Below are 17680 nucleotides of genomic sequence, written 5' to 3'. Positions count from 1 at the left end.
AGGACTTTGCTCAATCCTCCAGCCAGACGTGAAATGGCATCAGTATATTAAACTGCCACGTGATGCATGACAAGCACTGTCATCTAGAGATAGCTTCCGATGAGGCTATAAGAAACACGATTCTGGCAGTTCTTACTTGAAGGTGGCTACGTTTTCCTTTATTTTCTTATTATGGAAGTAAAAGCAGAATACTTGGAGTCAGCAGGCTGTAGTCAGACGGTGTAAGACACAAAGCATGGACAACACTGACCAGGAACAAGATGCTTTGACACAGTTTGGGAAGGATTTTCAGAAGGGTCCTCCTAGCTGTAGTTACTGCTGCTCCCCTCCCAGGTCACTAACCTCAGCTCGGGTCTGGCTGCGGAAGAACACCAGCACCCTGCACGCTCGCCTGGAGTGGCAAAACCAGGTTGCCCACAGTGCCAGGAGGCTTCTCCCCCTCCAGCCCTGCCTGTAGCCACGTCTCTGGCCAGCAGCGATCACAACGTGCGGAGGTTTGTGCTCAGCTCTCCCCGACCCTGGCTGCGTGAGCACGAGTTGCTCCACCTCTCCGTGTACATCTTGCGTGCACATGCCCCTGTTTCTCCATCTAACCTCTCACAATCCCTTCTCCTGGTCTGCTGACATACTTACACAGTGGTCCCAGGGAAATGCAGGTTCTCTTTGAGCCGGCTCGGCCAGCAGCCTGTAGCAGCCTTGCCGCAGTGCCTTGGGGCTAAGCATACGATGTCCTGCCCACGCCTGGGCATGTCCTCTGCAGCTCGAAGGGCTCGAATGCCGCCCCAGCTCTGTGCTCTGGCTGGGCAGCTCACCCGGCCTTCGCGGCACAGCAGCGTGCCTCACCCACCCGCACGGCGGCCATCCGGGCCGGTCGTGCCTCACCGGCCAGCGCTCTGCTACACCTTCCACAGATACAGAGAACAGTTTGGAGCGAAGCAGAGCTCCTTTTTGCCTTGGAGCCTTCAATCCCCGCACTCCAGCAACACTCAGCGGTGGCTCTGGGCAGATGTCACGGGTCCCACTTTGAAGACGTTGGCTGCTGACCTGCCGGCCAAGCTGCCAGGAATTCAGAGAGGCTCAAAATAACCTTCCAGGGGCAATGCAATGGCATCACGTCATGTCTCGGCAACTTTGTCCCAGAAGACAAAGATTACAGAACAGCAGTCTGATGCTGGGCCTTTGAGTCCCGACTCAGCATGCTGCACAGGCAGCCGTTTCAAGCCTGACTGGGAAGACCTCTGAAGAGCAGGCCTTGTCCTGCAGGCTTGAGAAGGCATGAGGGTCACAGGGCTGCGCGAGTCGTACGGCTGAGAGGGCAGAATGGCCCACCCCGGCGAGGCACCTCGGTGCCTGCTCGCAGCACTGCTGCTGTTCACGCCCGGGTCTGGGAAACGCTGCTACCCTGCGCATCCCGCTGTATTCTGACGCCATCGTCGTTTCGTGTATTTGGAGGACTTTGACCCTTTTCCCTCCCTTCTCCCTGATGCCACCAGATGTGTGCTCTGGAGCAGAAATCCTTATGGAGCTTCCTCGCCAAGCCAGACTCTCCTTGGCGGGAGAAGAGGGGGAAACCCAGCTGAAGGGGGTTTCCACTTTTCCAGAGCTTCTGCTAACCTGAGCGGCTGCCCGGCTGCTTTTCACTCTGCGATTCGGAACGAGCAAAGAAACCTCCCTGGCAACAAGGGAACGCATGAGCTGGAGGGACTTCCCAGCGCCTCGGCCCGGCCGGCTCACATGACGGCGCGGAGGGGAGCGCCTCCGCGCCATTTCGGGAACCGAGACTACTCACGGCTTCGACTTACGCCGGCTGCCAAAGTTAGAGTAATTAGGGGCCTGTTTTGGCATCGCCAGCTGCCTGACGAGGCGTTCCCCTTTCCAGCCCACCATGTCAACCACTGCATATGACACTGGGGAAACTGAGGGGGAGGAAGAGGAAAAAAGGGGTCCTTGGCGTGTCACAGACGAAGGGGAGGAAAGAAGGTCACTAACGGGCTGGTGGAAACAACCTGAAGGAGCCTGAGCCAAGCTGCTTCTCAGAGGCAGTCAGCCGTCCCCATCCCTGCAGGACAACGGTGCGTTGCTACTGGGATGAGCAGCGGTTGCAGACCGGGATGGGGGCAGACTTTTTCCAGGGCGTTTCTACCCAGCGTCCTGCGGGCAGCCGCGAGTCACTTGCATGTCTTTTCTTTCCTTTAAAACCAAAGCTGCTTGCCTCCCAGGATACAGCTGCAGGACCCTTTACAGATGGGCTCGTACTGCTCATGTTCCCCGTTGCCTACGTGCTAGAAAAAGCTTATCAGCACAGGCTGACGCTGAGCAAGTGTCAGCCTCTGGGCCTTGCTAGTGTTATCTAGCCAGCTTCTGCACGCAGAGCGGCTAGGGAACCGTACCCCGGAGGTGTGCAGCTTTTGGGTCACGAAAGCTAAATCGCGCCCAAACACACCCTGTTTCAGGCTCCTTTCCAAACACAGGCCAGTTGCAGCTGTAGGGTCTCAGCCAGTTGGGAAGACAGCGTCCCCACCACCAGGCGAGGCTGTTAAGAGCGTAGCTTACCTCTCTGAGGTGGGGTCCTGGCAGTTGAGGGGGTACTTCAGCTCGATGACATTGCTGTTCTTCTCCCGCAGCAGCCCCTGCTGCTCGGTGTAGTACTGCACCAGCTCGGCAAGCGTGGCGAACTTCTCACCTCCGTAGAGGTCATAGTAATCCCCTGTGTTCTGGATCTTAATGTGTGTCACCTCATCATTTCTTCTGAGGAAGGAAGGCAAACAAGACTGTAAGCATGAGAGAATGGAAGCCCAGCACTTCAGAGTCCAGCTGCCTCCTGAACTGCCTCTAAGCTGCACCACGTGCTCTCCGTTCATTCGGATGCCGCTCACGCTGGCCACACTCCTACAGCAGGGGAAGGGATGGATGGGTGCTCCTTGGCCAAGGTTACTCAGCCAAGAACTGATTCTATAGCTCACAAGCTCCCAGCCTGCCCTACTTCCCAAGACAACCTCACACAGAGGAGGTGAATAATTCCTTCCTACACTATTTGCCATCTCATCTGGATGAGGCTCTGACCTCACTCTGGTTTACAGTGAACAGCTTTCTATACCCAGAGGTACTTGCTATCATATAATTTGTTTAAAAAAAAAAAAACAACAAACAGGAAAAAAAATCACCCAAACAAACATATTGCCTGACATTCGCAAACCCTGTAAACTGTACTGGAAGGGTTAATACTTGCCCCTCTCCAGTAGGGCCCTCAAGGCTCAAGGGGAATACAGCCGGGTGCCTTTATCAGCCTGTTCCAAGAGCCCCCTCACCCCAGCGAAGTGCAGGCTCCTGCCTCAGAAGGCCACACTAACCTCTGAGAGGCAGGTTAATTGCTTTTTAAATGCACTTAGCAGCAGCCCCCCTGGGCCAGGGAGACATGGCTGGAAGCCTGTTGGTTGATGGACGAGCTGGGTCAGAGAGAGATTCGTAAATCTGGGCGAATTTCTGGTTCCTGAGCTGCTCCCAGCCTCTCTCGATCGGTTGCCAGAGCAACCGTGGCAGAGCGATGCAGGAGACTCAAGGTGGCATAAGCAGCGCAGCAGGTCAGACAGAAAAGCCATTTTGCAGAGCGGGGAATTAGGAAAGCTGCAGCGGTCCGTGCGCGAGGTTAAATGGAAGGAAGGACTGGATCCACGGCGGGGGCTCTCAGTAGTGGTTCTGCCCCCGCTTCTGCTGCCTTTCTGCGGCAGGGAACGGCCCCATAGCAAGGCAGTGAAAGACCAGGTATCTGGGTGGTATTGGGTATCCAGCCCCGGCTCCACAAAATCATCTCCCGTTTAGTTTTCTTGGGCTGTAGGTACCGTCTGCCTTGGAGTCTGGACCCTACCTCCTAATTTCAGTAGGAAGTTACGATCTGGCCCCCAAATGCAAGCGGTGGCAAAAGGCTGTGTCTGCCTTGGAGGATTCCGACACAGCTGCGGGAACACAGCTGGATGCGCGCACCAGGGCATGTGCTAGCCTCATTCCACTGCACTGCTCACGCGCCGAGGTTCCGGGTACCACGCTAGGTCCACACAGGGTTTACAGCGGTGTCATTTTATTTGGATACCGTTGCACAAATTCCTCTAGTCTAGACAAGTGCTTGGTGCAGCACCACGCCGGCCAAGTCCTCCCCTGGCAGAGGGCATCCAGCTGCTTTTCCGTCCTGCCTTGCACATGCAAGACGGACCCCTGGCTCCTCAGGTGAGGTGAGAAACGACCTCCTCCCTGGTATCTCCTCTTGCAAGGTCTAACAAAAGTCCGTCTGGAAGGAGGCTTCTGACTTTGCAATAACTCGCTCTGCCAAAAGGCCTGACAGCAGAGGGCATCAAATTCCGCGAGCCCGGAGCTGCGTATCTGCAGGACTGTGGGATGACTGGTGAAGGGCACGCAGGGCACTGCGAGACGTACAGCAGCCCCTCACAGTGACGGGACAGTCACTAACGCCCCTGGGATGCACTCACGTTGCCCCAAGGTGTGGCTGCCTTTATGTAACTACTGCCATGGATTTTGCTATTTCCACACATCTTGGAGATTTTGACAGCCGTGACTTTTGGCATGCGAGGAGCTCGTCATGTGCACAAGCAGATTAAATGCTGACCGTCCAACAAGCTATGCTCGAGTACACAGCAGCAGCAGCCTGGCAACAAGACAAGGCCAAGCAGGAACTTGGCAATGAGATCTCTGTGTGCTAAGCCTTGAAGAGCCCACAGAAACATCAACAGCAGTGTGCTGGCACAGCCACTGTGTGCCCCTCCTCCAGACCTGCCTTTACTAGAGGCACCACTCTTAGCCACATTCAAGCTACGGTCACCGCATGTCATGTGGTTCTCCCTAAAACCCTGCCCTGACAGCTGGCCGTATTCGCATTTGCTGCATCCCAGTTGCTAAAGAGGACTTCACCAACGTAGAATCAGCAATTCCAGTTTGTGCTCACATGGATTGCTTTGTCTGGCATTGAGGTCATTTCCAGCTAGTGCCAACCAGTGGCAACAACCAACTTAGTGTGAACAGACAGAGACGGAATCCACGGTATTACCATCATCCCACATTAACAGCAGAACAAACCCAGCAGAAGACTGACAAACACACCTGAGGTGCAAAAATCTGCATCTGCATCCTGAGCAGTCACGCTACACCTTGACAGCAAGGTCTTGGAGAGAGAACCCAACTGTCTGTAATATAAGAAAGTGATGAGTGTCACTCCCAGGTATTTAGAGAGACATGGTTAACTCTTCCTGGTATATCTTACCAGATACGTACAGTTCTGACCTGGCCTGCCACACCAGCTCCAGCTGTCTATGGGCAGAGACTTCAACGTTTGGCAATATTTTCATCTAGGGTATGAGCAGAACTCACTAGATGGAAATGAAAACTGGCTGTGAAATTTGGATGCCAGCCAGCGCTCTGATGACAATGCCTCTTCTCCGAGAGGAGCTGGCACATGAAGCCCTTCGGCCGCTCACACCAGCAGCTGGACGTCGAGAGCCTTTGTGCGGCACAGAAGGCAGCAGACGAAACTGTGGTTTTGCCGCTTGGCCTAAGGCTCAAAAGCTCCCTTCTTTCCACAGCTCCATTCCCACATCCCGACCCCATTACATTACAGACCTACAAAGGCTCCACAGACCAAGCCCCAAGCCCTTTGAGCACTTCAGGGATGAAAAGCAGAGGGATAATCGGGGTCATTTATTCCATGAGCCCTCAAGGTCACGCTAAACACAAAGGGCATTGATGATCCCCACTTCCTTCCCATTTTCTTCTCTTAAAGCTTGCGTCACCTCTGCAGCTCCAAACTGGGCAGAACTGGACTGCACAGTAGCAGCATCCATTAAACTGTGCCCTCGACATGCTGGCTGGTGAAATAAAGCACAAAGGAGATGCCCAAAGTGCTCGGCTGCCTTGTGCCGGAGGCCATGGCTACTTCTGACTAACACAGACACACAGCTCTCATACAGGCATGCGACACTTTAATAGCAGATGCCAGCTTTTTTAGCAGCTTCAGAGTCAGCAGTCAGACAAGTGAGAGTTGCCGCCGTTCCAAGCTAAGCTGCTTGAACTATCAGCACAACTCCTTAGCTAGATATCCAGGAGGATTTCTTGATACGAAACATTCCAGCTTGTGCATCTGTGTCCTTACTGCAGTGACCACCAGTGCAGCTGCAGTCTGCTCTTCTTTGCAATAGCGCACAGTCAATAAGAGGCCTACTCACAAAAAACCCAGACAGACCCTTTTTTGTCACTGAAGGCAGAAGAACCATGTCAGAAATACATTCACCTGTTGCATCCCCAAAAGTCTTTTTTCGTCATGTGCTTTTCCTGCCTGCGTCAGACGGAGAAAGCCTGTCAGAGAACTTCATGGCACGCATATTTGACCCCTCATCAAAGGGAAGCTGCAAAAAGCAACACAAAAAATTCCAAAGGTTCTCTATGGAAAAAATAAGAAGGTTCTCCCACAGGGTTTAAACACTTCACTGAATATTTGCTTTCGATTAAATGAGAGCTTGGGCTCTCAGAGAAAACTCACTATCCACCTACACAACACAACAAAACCAACAGACATTTGCATGAAGTTTCAAAGATACAACCAAGTGAATTCTAAAGATTAAGTACAGGTTTCAAATTCTTCACACCCGATTCCTAGGAAGAAGCAATTCAGCTGGCTGCCTGAGCCCTACTGCTCACTTTAGGTGTTAGGAGCTCTGGAAGGTGCATAGAGGAGACCAAGCACATCCAACCCACACACTGGTACTGCTTCCCTATAGGGTATTTAGGCCTTTTGCATTCCTGAAGGTGCTTCCTGCTCCAGAGACCCATCCTTTTGCCCTGGGAAGGGTTGTGAAGCACAGACCATTTGCCAGCCGGCTGCTATCAAAAGGAGGCTTTCAACAGACTGCTCTGCGTTGCCAAGCTTGTGAATAGCAGCAAACATGAGCACAAGTAAGCCAAAGGTATCCATTAGTATTACACCTCTAACTGAACCATCTGCTTCCAAATAAATTCAAGCCTCTTCAAGACAGAAGTAAAACATTGTCGTCAGAGGAGAAGGGTCTTGTGATAAAAGCACTTAGCCAGGATTTGATGATCTGATGCTCAGTAGCTTCTCAGAGGCTCTCAAGGTGACTCTGGGCCCATCATTTTTTTCCTAGCTGTAACATGAAGACAGTGCTTCCCTTAGTTGGCTGGCCTACCTTGGAAGAAGCAGAATCAGGCACACCTCTCACTGAGTATTTGCGAGAGGTAGGTGTGGATTACAGGGTCTTAATAGGAGGTAGGTGCTATGATGATGAGACACAAGGACAACTAGTTTAGAAAAGAGCCTCTTTCAAGCTTCCCTCCATTCTTCTCCAGATCCAACTTTCTTCCTGTGCTGCAACTGTGTTGGCTGCAGGCAGCAACTCAACCAAGGTAACACACCTGTAGTATTGATTTACTCTTTTCCATGGAGTATGCATTCTATAGGACATAAAATCCTCCTTCATTGCATGTCTTAACCTGTACCCAGAGTGTATTTGTACACACTTTTTTTTTTGGGGGGGGGGGGGGAAGTCCAGTTACATATAGGAATGCTCTATGGAAGTGTTAATAGGGAAACCATGCTGGGAGACTCCAGCTCTAACAAGAGTTTGTTACCAGAAGCACTTTGTACTGTATCCCATGAACGAGGATAAGATCTGTTCCCATAAAATGTGACCCAGTTACCAAATTAAGAGGGTCTCTGACAGATGGTTCTTAACTGTTTTGGCATTTGCATTACTGCTGTGGCCACCGGCCAAACACCACTTAGGCAAACTTGGAACATGCCTTTTCCTTTTGTTCAAGCTATTTACCCAGACCTGGCCAAATCCATAAGAAGCTGTTCACTTTCTTCAGACGTGATTCCAAATACTTGGTTTTCTGAAAACATGCTCTGCCAGATCCAGGCAAGCACTGAAGGCTGGAAACATGGGGCATTTCCTGTGTGGCCTCCCATATTTCTCCCTCAACAGCCCTCACTTTCAAAAGGGGGTTTCTTTTCTTAAGAATCAGGTTTAAAATTTGGAAGACTAAATACCAAAAGCAAACCCAGTACCAGGTCCTTCTAGGAAATGAGATGTAACATAGCGTTACAAGAAAGGCAAGGAAGCTTTTCTAACAGCCACTCATCAGAACTGCAACACACAAATAAACTCTACTTGCATCCTCCAAAAATCCCCTAACTAGCAGACTCTGCTCCCAGCATCCGGAACAGCCTCCATAGCTCTCCTACAAACCCAGCTCCAATTTACAGCCCCTTCCAGGCGCACGAGCTGAGGCATTCCTCCACACAGGCCCATTCCGGGCAGGTTTTGTGAGCCACTCCAAAGCAAGCATAAAGCGTTGGAGTGCTGTCATCACCTTTGGCAAACACTAGCACCCATAACCTGCAGGAGCCAATCCCTGCAGCGAGGAATATCACCCACAGCGAGTGGTACAGAGCTCTCTTACTGTCCGGGCTGAGGCAACGCTGAAATACCTGCAGAGAGCGGTGCTGCGGCAACTGCGCGGAACGAAACAAGACGGCTCACGTATAGATGCAGCGGATATTACTACAGCCTTACTCAGGATGACTCTCCGTCATCATTACGCTTCAGCTGAAGTTGCCAGACCACTTTCCTCCCTGTGGATGTGCTCCGCGTATTTGCTGAAGTGCCCAAAGAATAAGATGAGCCAATAAATCCAAATTCAGCATCTAGTCCTGACGTAGGATCAGCACACCGAAGACTTCTCAGAAACACAGCCCTCTTAGCACTGAACTATGGCAGGTGTGTCTGATCCTCTGTGTGGAACAAGTTCTTGAACTTGTACGCAGAAATGTCCCAAGAAGGACCACGTTTTAGAAGAGGAAGAGCCGATGAAAGGAGCCGGGTTTGGCCGATTACAAGCTGCCAGCAGTTCGGACGCAGAGCTGAGGATTTTTTGAAGAGTTTTTTTCTATTATTTTAAGACCAGGACAAACATCATCTGTTCCTTAACTGTATCATGTCCTCCATGTGGCTTGCCTCTTTCTCTTAAGAGCTGAAAAAACAAAGCTCTGTGAAGACTTGTTGGTGTAATGCTAAAGGCTGAAAGAGTGCACAGAAAGAAAGAAAGGGAAAGCAGCCATAGAGTTTCATGGAAACCTTCTCATAACTTCTGCAATATTATTTCCTAGTCTCTCTTCAGGGACACATATCTGGATACACACCAGCACACGGTCACTTGGTGTGTGGTCTGGTCAGCCAAAACTCCATCGCCTGCTTTCTTTTCAGCCCACATCCTCTCTGTAATTAAAAGGAGCTGCAATTCCCCTCACTGGCTTTCAAAAACTCTTGAAGAAGCTGAAGCAGGGTTGAAAGAAAGAGGAAGAGGTTTTGAAGGTACCTTTTGAAAGGTACTTTCTCCTACTGACACCTCTATTTTAGGCATTTTATCAAAGATATCTGTATTGTTCCCTTTGAAAACTTTTCATTTCTCAGAAAGGGGAAAAAAAAAAAAAAAAGAAAGAGACTTGTCCTGTGCAAGGATTAAAAAAAAAAAAAGTTCTGTCAGGATACAATTGTAGGTGATAATAATAGCACACTGTTCCATCTGTGTGTGTGTAATGTAACAGGGAAAGGGGAAACACATAGGGGGAAGACAGCTGTCCCAGTTTTCAGCTTTCACAGCACAGAAAGCTACTGGTTCCATATTCTAATAGGTTCCATATTTCTAATAGGAAATATTCTAGTTTCCAAGAACATTTATGCACATGTTTTGGGGCAGTCATCAGTGGGAGAAGAGCATATCGCTCAGACGAAGTATAAGCAAAATTGGTCTGCCTAACCAGTGCCCATGTCCAAGCAAATTTTCCATACCCAAGACTAGAGCACAACCCTTGTCTCAAGTCATGGAATAGAGATGGGTTGAGCCAGGAAGGAGCAAGGACTTGCAGGTAAAATTAGTCAATGAAAGAATTTTTTCCTTGTCTTCAATTTGTGATGCCTCAAAGCTCAACACATTGCCTCTAAGCTTGTGTGTCGTGTTCAATGTGCTTTCCTGGAAACATGGTATGTGTCACAGCTTTGGTTTACTCAGAACTCTGAGAGTTGGTCAGACTTTCCACTGAGTTACAAACTGTCAGTTGGCTGTGGTGGTATTGTTCAATACTATGATATTAAGGCACGTTGTATTGCTCTGCTTTTAACGTGCATCTCATTACTGCAGGGCATCATTCATGCATTAAGGGTGTTAACTGGCTCAATCTTACGGCCAAAACAATGTTGTTATTAAACATTTACTGCAACACAAAAGTCTCCCTGCAGTAGCAAGTGGTCCAAACCCCCTCTGATAACCTGACACTCCCACCCCTCCGCTGCCACAGAGAAAGCAGAAAGGGTTAAAAAAAATAATGGCAGTAATAAAACTGCTCTGGGACTCCACAGGCAGCCATGGCTGTTCCACGGGAGGCCAAGTTTTTATCCACTCAGTCTCAACACATGCCACAGCTGGAAGAGGGGAGGCAGTGGACCAGCACAGGTGGAAGGCAACAAGCCACAACAGCAGAGTCACTCATGGCCTTCGGCTGAGGCACAGGGACAGAGCTAAGGGAAGAAAACGATGCAAACTCGTGGACTGACTCCACAGCACCAGGCATGAGTGCAGCAATGCAGGTGTGGGAACTGGCTCTCCCGGCAAAGCCATTTACCCTGCTATTTTAGGGTAATTATGCTGCTAGCTGGGTATCTATCTTTCCACATCAGGACACTGTTGCACAGCCATAACCTGCATCTGCTTGCACACTTGCCCGGCTAAGCAGGTGCTGTCAGTACTTCTCTCCACAATCAGACAACACCCTGACTCACAAAATTACACAAAAAGAGACACTAAGCTCACTTGAAGATAACCCCCCATTTTACACGTATTCCCTTGCTGTCATAGCTTGCTCAAGGCAGCTCTCTGTGACTGAGCTTCTTTTCCATTCTCATTAGAAGTACTTCCTGCGTCTCTCATTAACTCACAGCCACTTCTGATCGCAAGATTACTGAGGAGCTAGTGAAGTCAGGTCCAAGCACTCCCCGCCCAGCCAACGCATGGGAAAAGCTGGACTTCTTCCCTTCTGCTGTGTTGCTCCGTAGCGTGAGAAGCCGTGGTTGGTCAGAGCTGTCTGAGAGGCAAAGGGTCGGGCTGCTGGGATGTATTCCCCAACACAAAAGGAAGCATTTAAAAAAATAAGGCAGCTGCAAACCCTCCCTCTTGCCAAGCTAAGAAATGAATGCACTTGGCAGAGGGCAGTGCAGGTTCAAGCCTGGTGACAATTGCAAGAGGGGGAAGAAATAAGGCCAAGAAGGGCTTCATCGGGGCAGTTAAGGCAACAAGGAGAGAGTCAAGTCTCACCAGCGCCCGCCGGCACGGCCACGCTGCTCTGACCCGCCAGCAGCTCCCGCTGCACCTGGCTGCGGAGAGGGGCGCGCGGAGGGACCGAGGCGCAGAGCGTGCGGGTGTCGCTCACGGCCCCTGAGACCCCAGTGCCTGGCCAGGTGGAAACGCTCTGCCCTTTGCACAAAGCTTCTCTGAACAGTGTTGGTCAAAGGATTTATAAACTCACTGGAGTTTCCTAAACAAAATGAGGGTTGTTTAAATTAAACAGAAGCCACCACAAAAACAGGTCTGCGTTACAAGTGCCTGGAGAAACCTTTGCTGAGCTATTTCCCTAAAGGCACCGGCTGGATGGCGCTCATGGAAGGTTCATGCCTTGAACCCACAACCTGCTCCTTTTATCTCAGGGACTCATTGGGTCAATGCTACTCTTTGCCTCTTTAGTTCACCTTCAGAGAGTTCCACCCGGCGCGTCTGCTCCACTGCATTGTAAGGGGCTACGTTCACAAAACCACCAGCTTTCCCTTCTGCAATTACCTTGGTCCCAAAGAACACAAGAGCACCTTAAAGGTGACGCATGCGATACTGCCTGGGAACACAGCCTCCGTGAGGCTGGTCCGCAAGCTCACTCTCATCTGGAGGTGCTCCTGGGATTCTTCACAGGCACAGAAAATAAGTCTCTCCCAAAGGCAGCTACCTGAAGTTCCTTTGAAATTGGAGTGAGATGATCCATCCCTGCTGGGATTGAACACGCGCTCTCCCCAGAAACTAAGTGGGCTCCTTATCTTCCCTCTTCTGGCACCAGTGGCTCCAGAAACACATGCCACAAGCACAGAGCCAACCCTGGCAGGACAGGGGCACGGGCAACCCACAGGGATGAACAAAGCTGGGGGAGGCAGCGTGCGGCTTTCAGCACAGCCTCTGCAGCGGTGGGGAGAGTTCAGTGACCCTTTAACTTCAAGCGGTACCACAGAGGGGTCATCCCTATGCGGTGCCTCTCCCTTTGCACCTCCATTAACAGCAGCAGGGTGTGTGGAGAGTTTGAGACAGCCCCTTCCTCCAGCCCTCATCTGCTGCTGTCTGCTTACCTGACAGAGAGAGTGAAATCGCCTGGGTTGCTCTTACTGGGTCGAGCCAGAAAGCTGCCATGGACACCCCTGGTCAGGAGCAGCTTCTCTGCCTCAATCCCGCTGATGTTGGGATGAAACCACCTGCAAAGCGCAAACGTGACATGTGAGATGGTAATTAGCCCGAGCCTGCCCCGACTGCCGTCCCTGCTGCCCGAGGGGCAGACACTGTCTTCCTACCCGCGAGGCAGGCACAGAGCCCCCGTCCCCAGCAGCACACCCGCCTTCCACCCCACCACGTCGCGGTAACAGCTTTTCCTCAGAAAAGCCCTCCATTCAGAAGTTACTATGGAGAAAGTCTTCTCAGACATCCGTCGAGAGCGGCCTCCTTCCCAAAGGACTTTGTCCTCCTCTCCCTCAGCTCAGGCAAAAGCAAGAGCCCTGCGCGCTTCCTGCGCACAGACAGGAGATTCCCTCTGCCGAGGAAACCGCTGGCTGAGAAAACAGTTTTGACTTTTCTGGCTCCAGGTCTGATCCTGGCCGGCTGCTTCCCACCCAGCACTTACCAAGCTCATACCCTCTGAGCTGTCATGTTGCTGGCAAATGAACTGGGCCCAAGAAAGAACCTGCACCCCTGAGGGCACCCAAGGTATTTCTTTAAGGGCTTGCCAGCATGCTTCAGGACAGAGAATACAAAAAGCTCCAGTATCAAGAGCACTAAACCCCTTGTTCTCCCCAGCAAGAACACAAGCCTCAGGCCTTCGTCTCTCCCATTTAAAGTCTGTTACGAAGAGGGGATGCTCAGAGCTGGCGAGAAGAAAGGCTTTCCTCCGAGCCTCTGTCTGGGAAGGAGAGGCACGCTCTGGTCCGCAATACACTGCGGCAGCGACGAGCCCATACGCTACCAGAGAATTTCTTAAGTGCTGATGCAAATTCAACAGCGAGCACACGTTCCAGGATCTCCTCCTTTGCCCAGTCCACAGAAAATAACGAGTCTGCTCCAGCCGTAGCTAAGGCAGCTTTCACTCTTCAACTTAAGGCAAAGCAGCTGCTTTTTAACTCTCAACTAGTTGTAGCTCAAGCTGTGGTGCCGCAGTCACCATTCCCAAGAGCACAGAGGAAAATGACCCCAACCACACGACTGCTGTGCCAAAAACGAAGTCCTCTGCGCGGGACCAGTGCCTCGCCAAGGGAGTGGCAGCAAAGGAAATGCTGCTGCACAGCGCACGCTGCTGGAAAGCGATGCGGCGGTTGGTGTACACGTGTAACAGGACATAGTAGAAAAGGAAAAGAGAGACAGCTCACTCTAAGGGGGAAAATGTTTCATATATTGTGTGCTACTTTAACGCAATCTTTGCATTTTAGGTGTCATCAAGCCATCTACCGACCTCATTTCTGATGCTATCAGCATTGATCAAGCTTCCTTGATGGGATCACAAGAACTGGTGTTTCCCCAGCCTTTAATGTGTGCTAAATACGCATGCTAGACCAATGATTTCCCATGCGGCATCATTTTTATGGCTTGATTTTTCAGAAGCCACTGAAAATCCACTTTCTAAATGCCAGGCTCTTTTGAGTAATCTCACAAGTCACACAAAGCGCACCCCAAACCGAGAGTCACTCGATTCTGAAAGTATTGCTCAATTTCAGATCATGCTCCAGTAGACATTTCCGCATGGGACTGCTGTAATCTTTTTCACGAGCGAAGAGGAGAAGATGAGCCTTCAGTGTTTCTGGGCAGCGCTGACTGCGAGAGAACAGGCTGCACACTCAGAACTCCCTTCGGAGTACAGGCTGATGCTGTAGGAGTTCCCGCACAGGCGGACAGGTCTGCGGCACCACGCTGAACAAACGACTCAAAACTGCAACACTTAATTTTCCAGGCAAAGTGAAATGCAGGTTCTCGGGAGGACAGTATCTGGAAACATTTAGTAAGCTGGTTTCTCGTAGACAGCCGCCTGTGGATCAGATCGGCTAACACACTGTCCCCTCCAAAGGGTTTGCAAGGTTACCTCGATTTATCTCGCCGAGTGCCTGCGTTAGGAAATACACCCAAAGACTAAACCTACAAACATAAGCACACACAGACACATTAGAGCGTGTTTGTCTCTGAGATACACATAGAAAAGGTCAAGAAATGTCACCATCTCCTCCACAATTTGGGATTTCCTCCCTGCCACCACAAGCCAAACAGTTTTGATTAAAGATCCTTGAATTCTGGAGGAGGAGAGGTCTATTAGGGAAGGGCCATGGAAACAGATGGTAAACAGGAATCCCAGCGTTTCCAAGCCTTGTATTCCTGACATCACAAGAGTGACACCCTTTCATAAACCCACCGTCTGCAGGGCCAGCACTTAACTGTGCCGCAGAACTGCTACTGGCATAGGAGCGAAGGTCTCTAATGGAGCTTAATGGAGCTCAGGGACAACGCAAAGCTGCCAACGGCCACACATAACGTTTCCACTGAATGCCTCATGGCAATAAAACCAGCACGGTATTGCTAGCCAGAACACAGTCGGAAAAACCTAAGGAAACATCCCTGGTAAAACAGCGGGATGAGAGCTCTCGTAGGCACGTATCCATAGCCACCGGTCCTGAGAATATCCCGGTCAGTGTGACAGCAGTGTCCTCCGAGGGGTGTACACCCCTCAAAGGCTGCCCCAACAACGGGAACCACAGACCCCCACACCTCCCCTCGTCCCCTGTCACGCAGGACTCCCACGTAAATACTTGTTGTCCTGGGATGCAGTACCCCAGCTGGAGCCAGACCCGTGCGATGCTGAGAACGGACAACTTCGTGTAGGTTGTCAGTGTCAGGAAGAGGGCAGAGGTGCTGGGGCTGTAAAGCTTCCAGCATCTGAGGCACTGGGCTCCCACACGGAAGAAGGTGACAGGAACAAGAGGACCTTATGTCCAACATCCCCTCCGAGTGGAAGGATGAGTGCTTGGGAAGGGAGCATAACCCTCATCCACCACAGCAGCTGTGGACCACAGCTACAAAATTGATTTGCGTTAGTCCCTTTTCAGCATCTTTTTCTCAGTGAAATACTGAGAGGGAATAACAGGGGCCACTTACAAACTCTCTGCAAACACTCAAGAACGGGACCGCCCTGTACAACACGAGAGGGAAGGAGTATACTGGGGGCAAATTTGGGGTTCTGTCAACTTTGATGTTGTCTTTGTGTCACAAAACAGAAACCTAAATGCCCTTTCCCTTATAATGACTCCCACCACTCGGGCAGGAGCCAATTCACACACGCATGCACAGACCACTTGTTATTTAGCTTGCAAGAAGCATAAACAGTGAGCTGAGGAGAAAACCTTCGCAGCCCTCACGAACAGAAGAGGGAGGAAAGGCAATTGCCAAATTCAGCAGCAAAAAAAAAAGAAGAAAGAAAAAAGGGAAAAAGCCCTCTGCAAGCATAGACGCCTCTCCCACGGATTTCCAGAACAACGAAAACTTCCTTGCACGGCTCATCTTCGGAGGGCTGCCTGTGGACGGGAACATATTGCTTGGCACTACCTCGCACAGGCTGCCTTCTTCAGCCAGCAAAGACACTGCAGGCCTGTGGCACGAAAGGGATATTTTCAAATTCAAGGTCATGTCCATTTGGGAATTCTGGTCCTGAAACTGAGCACGTGCTCACCGGAGGCTTTTCTGCCTGGACTACACAGGGATTCACCAAAAAACCCACAAGGTTTGGTGCAGCACAAATCCTCAACCCCTCATGCAGCTCAGAGCTACAAACGACTCAAAACCCACCTCTCCCCCCCGCAGGATGCGCTGGCACACCCCAGGTCCCATCTCACTCCCTGCTCCTGTGAGCAGTGGAATAAGGAACAGCAACACCAGCCGAAACTGAACTTGAGGCTCTTCGGCTCGTGAAGGTTGCCCCGAACCGCTCACTCGGTGCACGCCGAGAGCCTGCCCGCCCCGAAGCTCTCTGCCACGTCACCCTGCGGGCGCGGGCACGACTGCCACGGCCACTACATAGCCCGAGGTGCTTTTATCAATAAGCTTGTTTTTCTCCTGACCTGGAGCAAGCTGTACTTGCAGAAAGCGTCTTCAGGGCTGGTTTTCATTATGGTTTTTACTGGAGTACATTTGTTGGTAAGCAAAACCAACCCACAACAGACAAGAGCAGACAAGAAGAAAGCACCAACCCACCCATCTCTCACTAAATGGCGATACTAAAACCTGCGAACAGCTTTAGAGAGCCCCACTGCAAGCTCCAGCTGCCTGTCGGGGGAGCGAGCACCACTCGCCTGCAGGTGAAGCCCCGGGCTTCGAGTCTCACCTTCGGGGCTCACAGATTGTGTACAGGGAGATCTGCAATACTCTGAGCAGGAAAGCAAATAAAGAGGATCCAAAGACCCCCAGCCCGGGGCAGGGGGGGAAGCATTATTAATATCACGCTGTTGTCTCAGCATCGGCGAATGACAAGCGTGATTGTGCAGCAGGTCATTCAGGCAACCGCTCCGTTGTCAGCGCTTTTTGCAGAACTGAGTCGCCCCTAAAGAACTGCTTTAAGTAAGAGTGAGGACCTGACAACTTTTCATCTCTACCGCTGCCAAGTAAATATACACCAACTACTTCAGGCAATACTGCATTTCCCTTCCGTCTTTCAATCCCTCTAAAAATCAAACAAATTAAAAAGCCATCCGCAAGGCGCCTTTCAGGAACTAAAGCTACACAAAGAAATTTATTAAAATAAACAGAGAGAAAAAGGAGAGACTCGCATGCAGTGCTAAGTCCCCAACACAGACTAAGAGAAAGACAGTACGGGGGCTGCGGGAGGGCAAGGGGGTACGATTCGGTCAGAAGGGGAGCCTACCCTGCAGGGTGGGAGAGGGCTCTGCGCAGGGCTCAGGCCAGGCTGACCAGGGCACCGCAGCATGGCAGGTCCGGAAGCAGAAGGCCCGACAGCCGCAAGAACACCAGAAAGCCCATCGTGAGAAAGCCGGCACGGCTGAGGGTGCCGTGTGGGTGGCGGTCGCTGGCGTGGCACGGCCTCAACACCACTCTCCTTGCGGGGAGCCCCTCAAGACGCCGGCTCCGGCGCTTAAGTCCCAACGCGGCTCTCGGCCGGCTCCCACGCCCCCACCACTGGCCCTTGCCGAGCGGCTCCCCGCCGCCCCCGAAAGCCTTACCGAGACACGGCCCCGTTTGGGCGCTCGGGGGCCAGCACGAGCAAATCTGGGCACAGCTCAGACGCAGCAGGTCGCTTCCCCCGCTGGGATCG

General features: G+C 51.5%; 1 protein-coding gene across 1 annotated transcript in view; it reads right to left on the bottom strand.

Moving 5' to 3' along the window:
* LOC309412570 (tyrosine-protein phosphatase non-receptor type 11-like) overlaps positions 1–17680 on the bottom strand; it is a gene marked incomplete at both ends in the record, with an annotated part of 47571 nt that overhangs the window by 8225 nt on the left and 21666 nt on the right. Inside the window, 2 exons of the mRNA XM_082009499.1 lie at positions 2554–2748; positions 12459–12581. Of these exons, the coding sequence (XP_081865625.1) occupies positions 2554–2748; positions 12459–12581 (318 nt within the window). The remainder of the gene's footprint in view (positions 1–2553; positions 2749–12458; positions 12582–17680) is intronic.

Source organism: Phaethon aethereus, assembly GCF_964289735.1.
Source record: "Phaethon aethereus genome assembly, chromosome: 21".
NCBI classification, from domain to species: domain Eukaryota; kingdom Metazoa; phylum Chordata; class Aves; order Phaethontiformes; family Phaethontidae; genus Phaethon; species Phaethon aethereus.
Note: the sequence above shows the minus strand (reverse complement) of the source record. Positions and strands in the feature narration are given on the sequence as shown.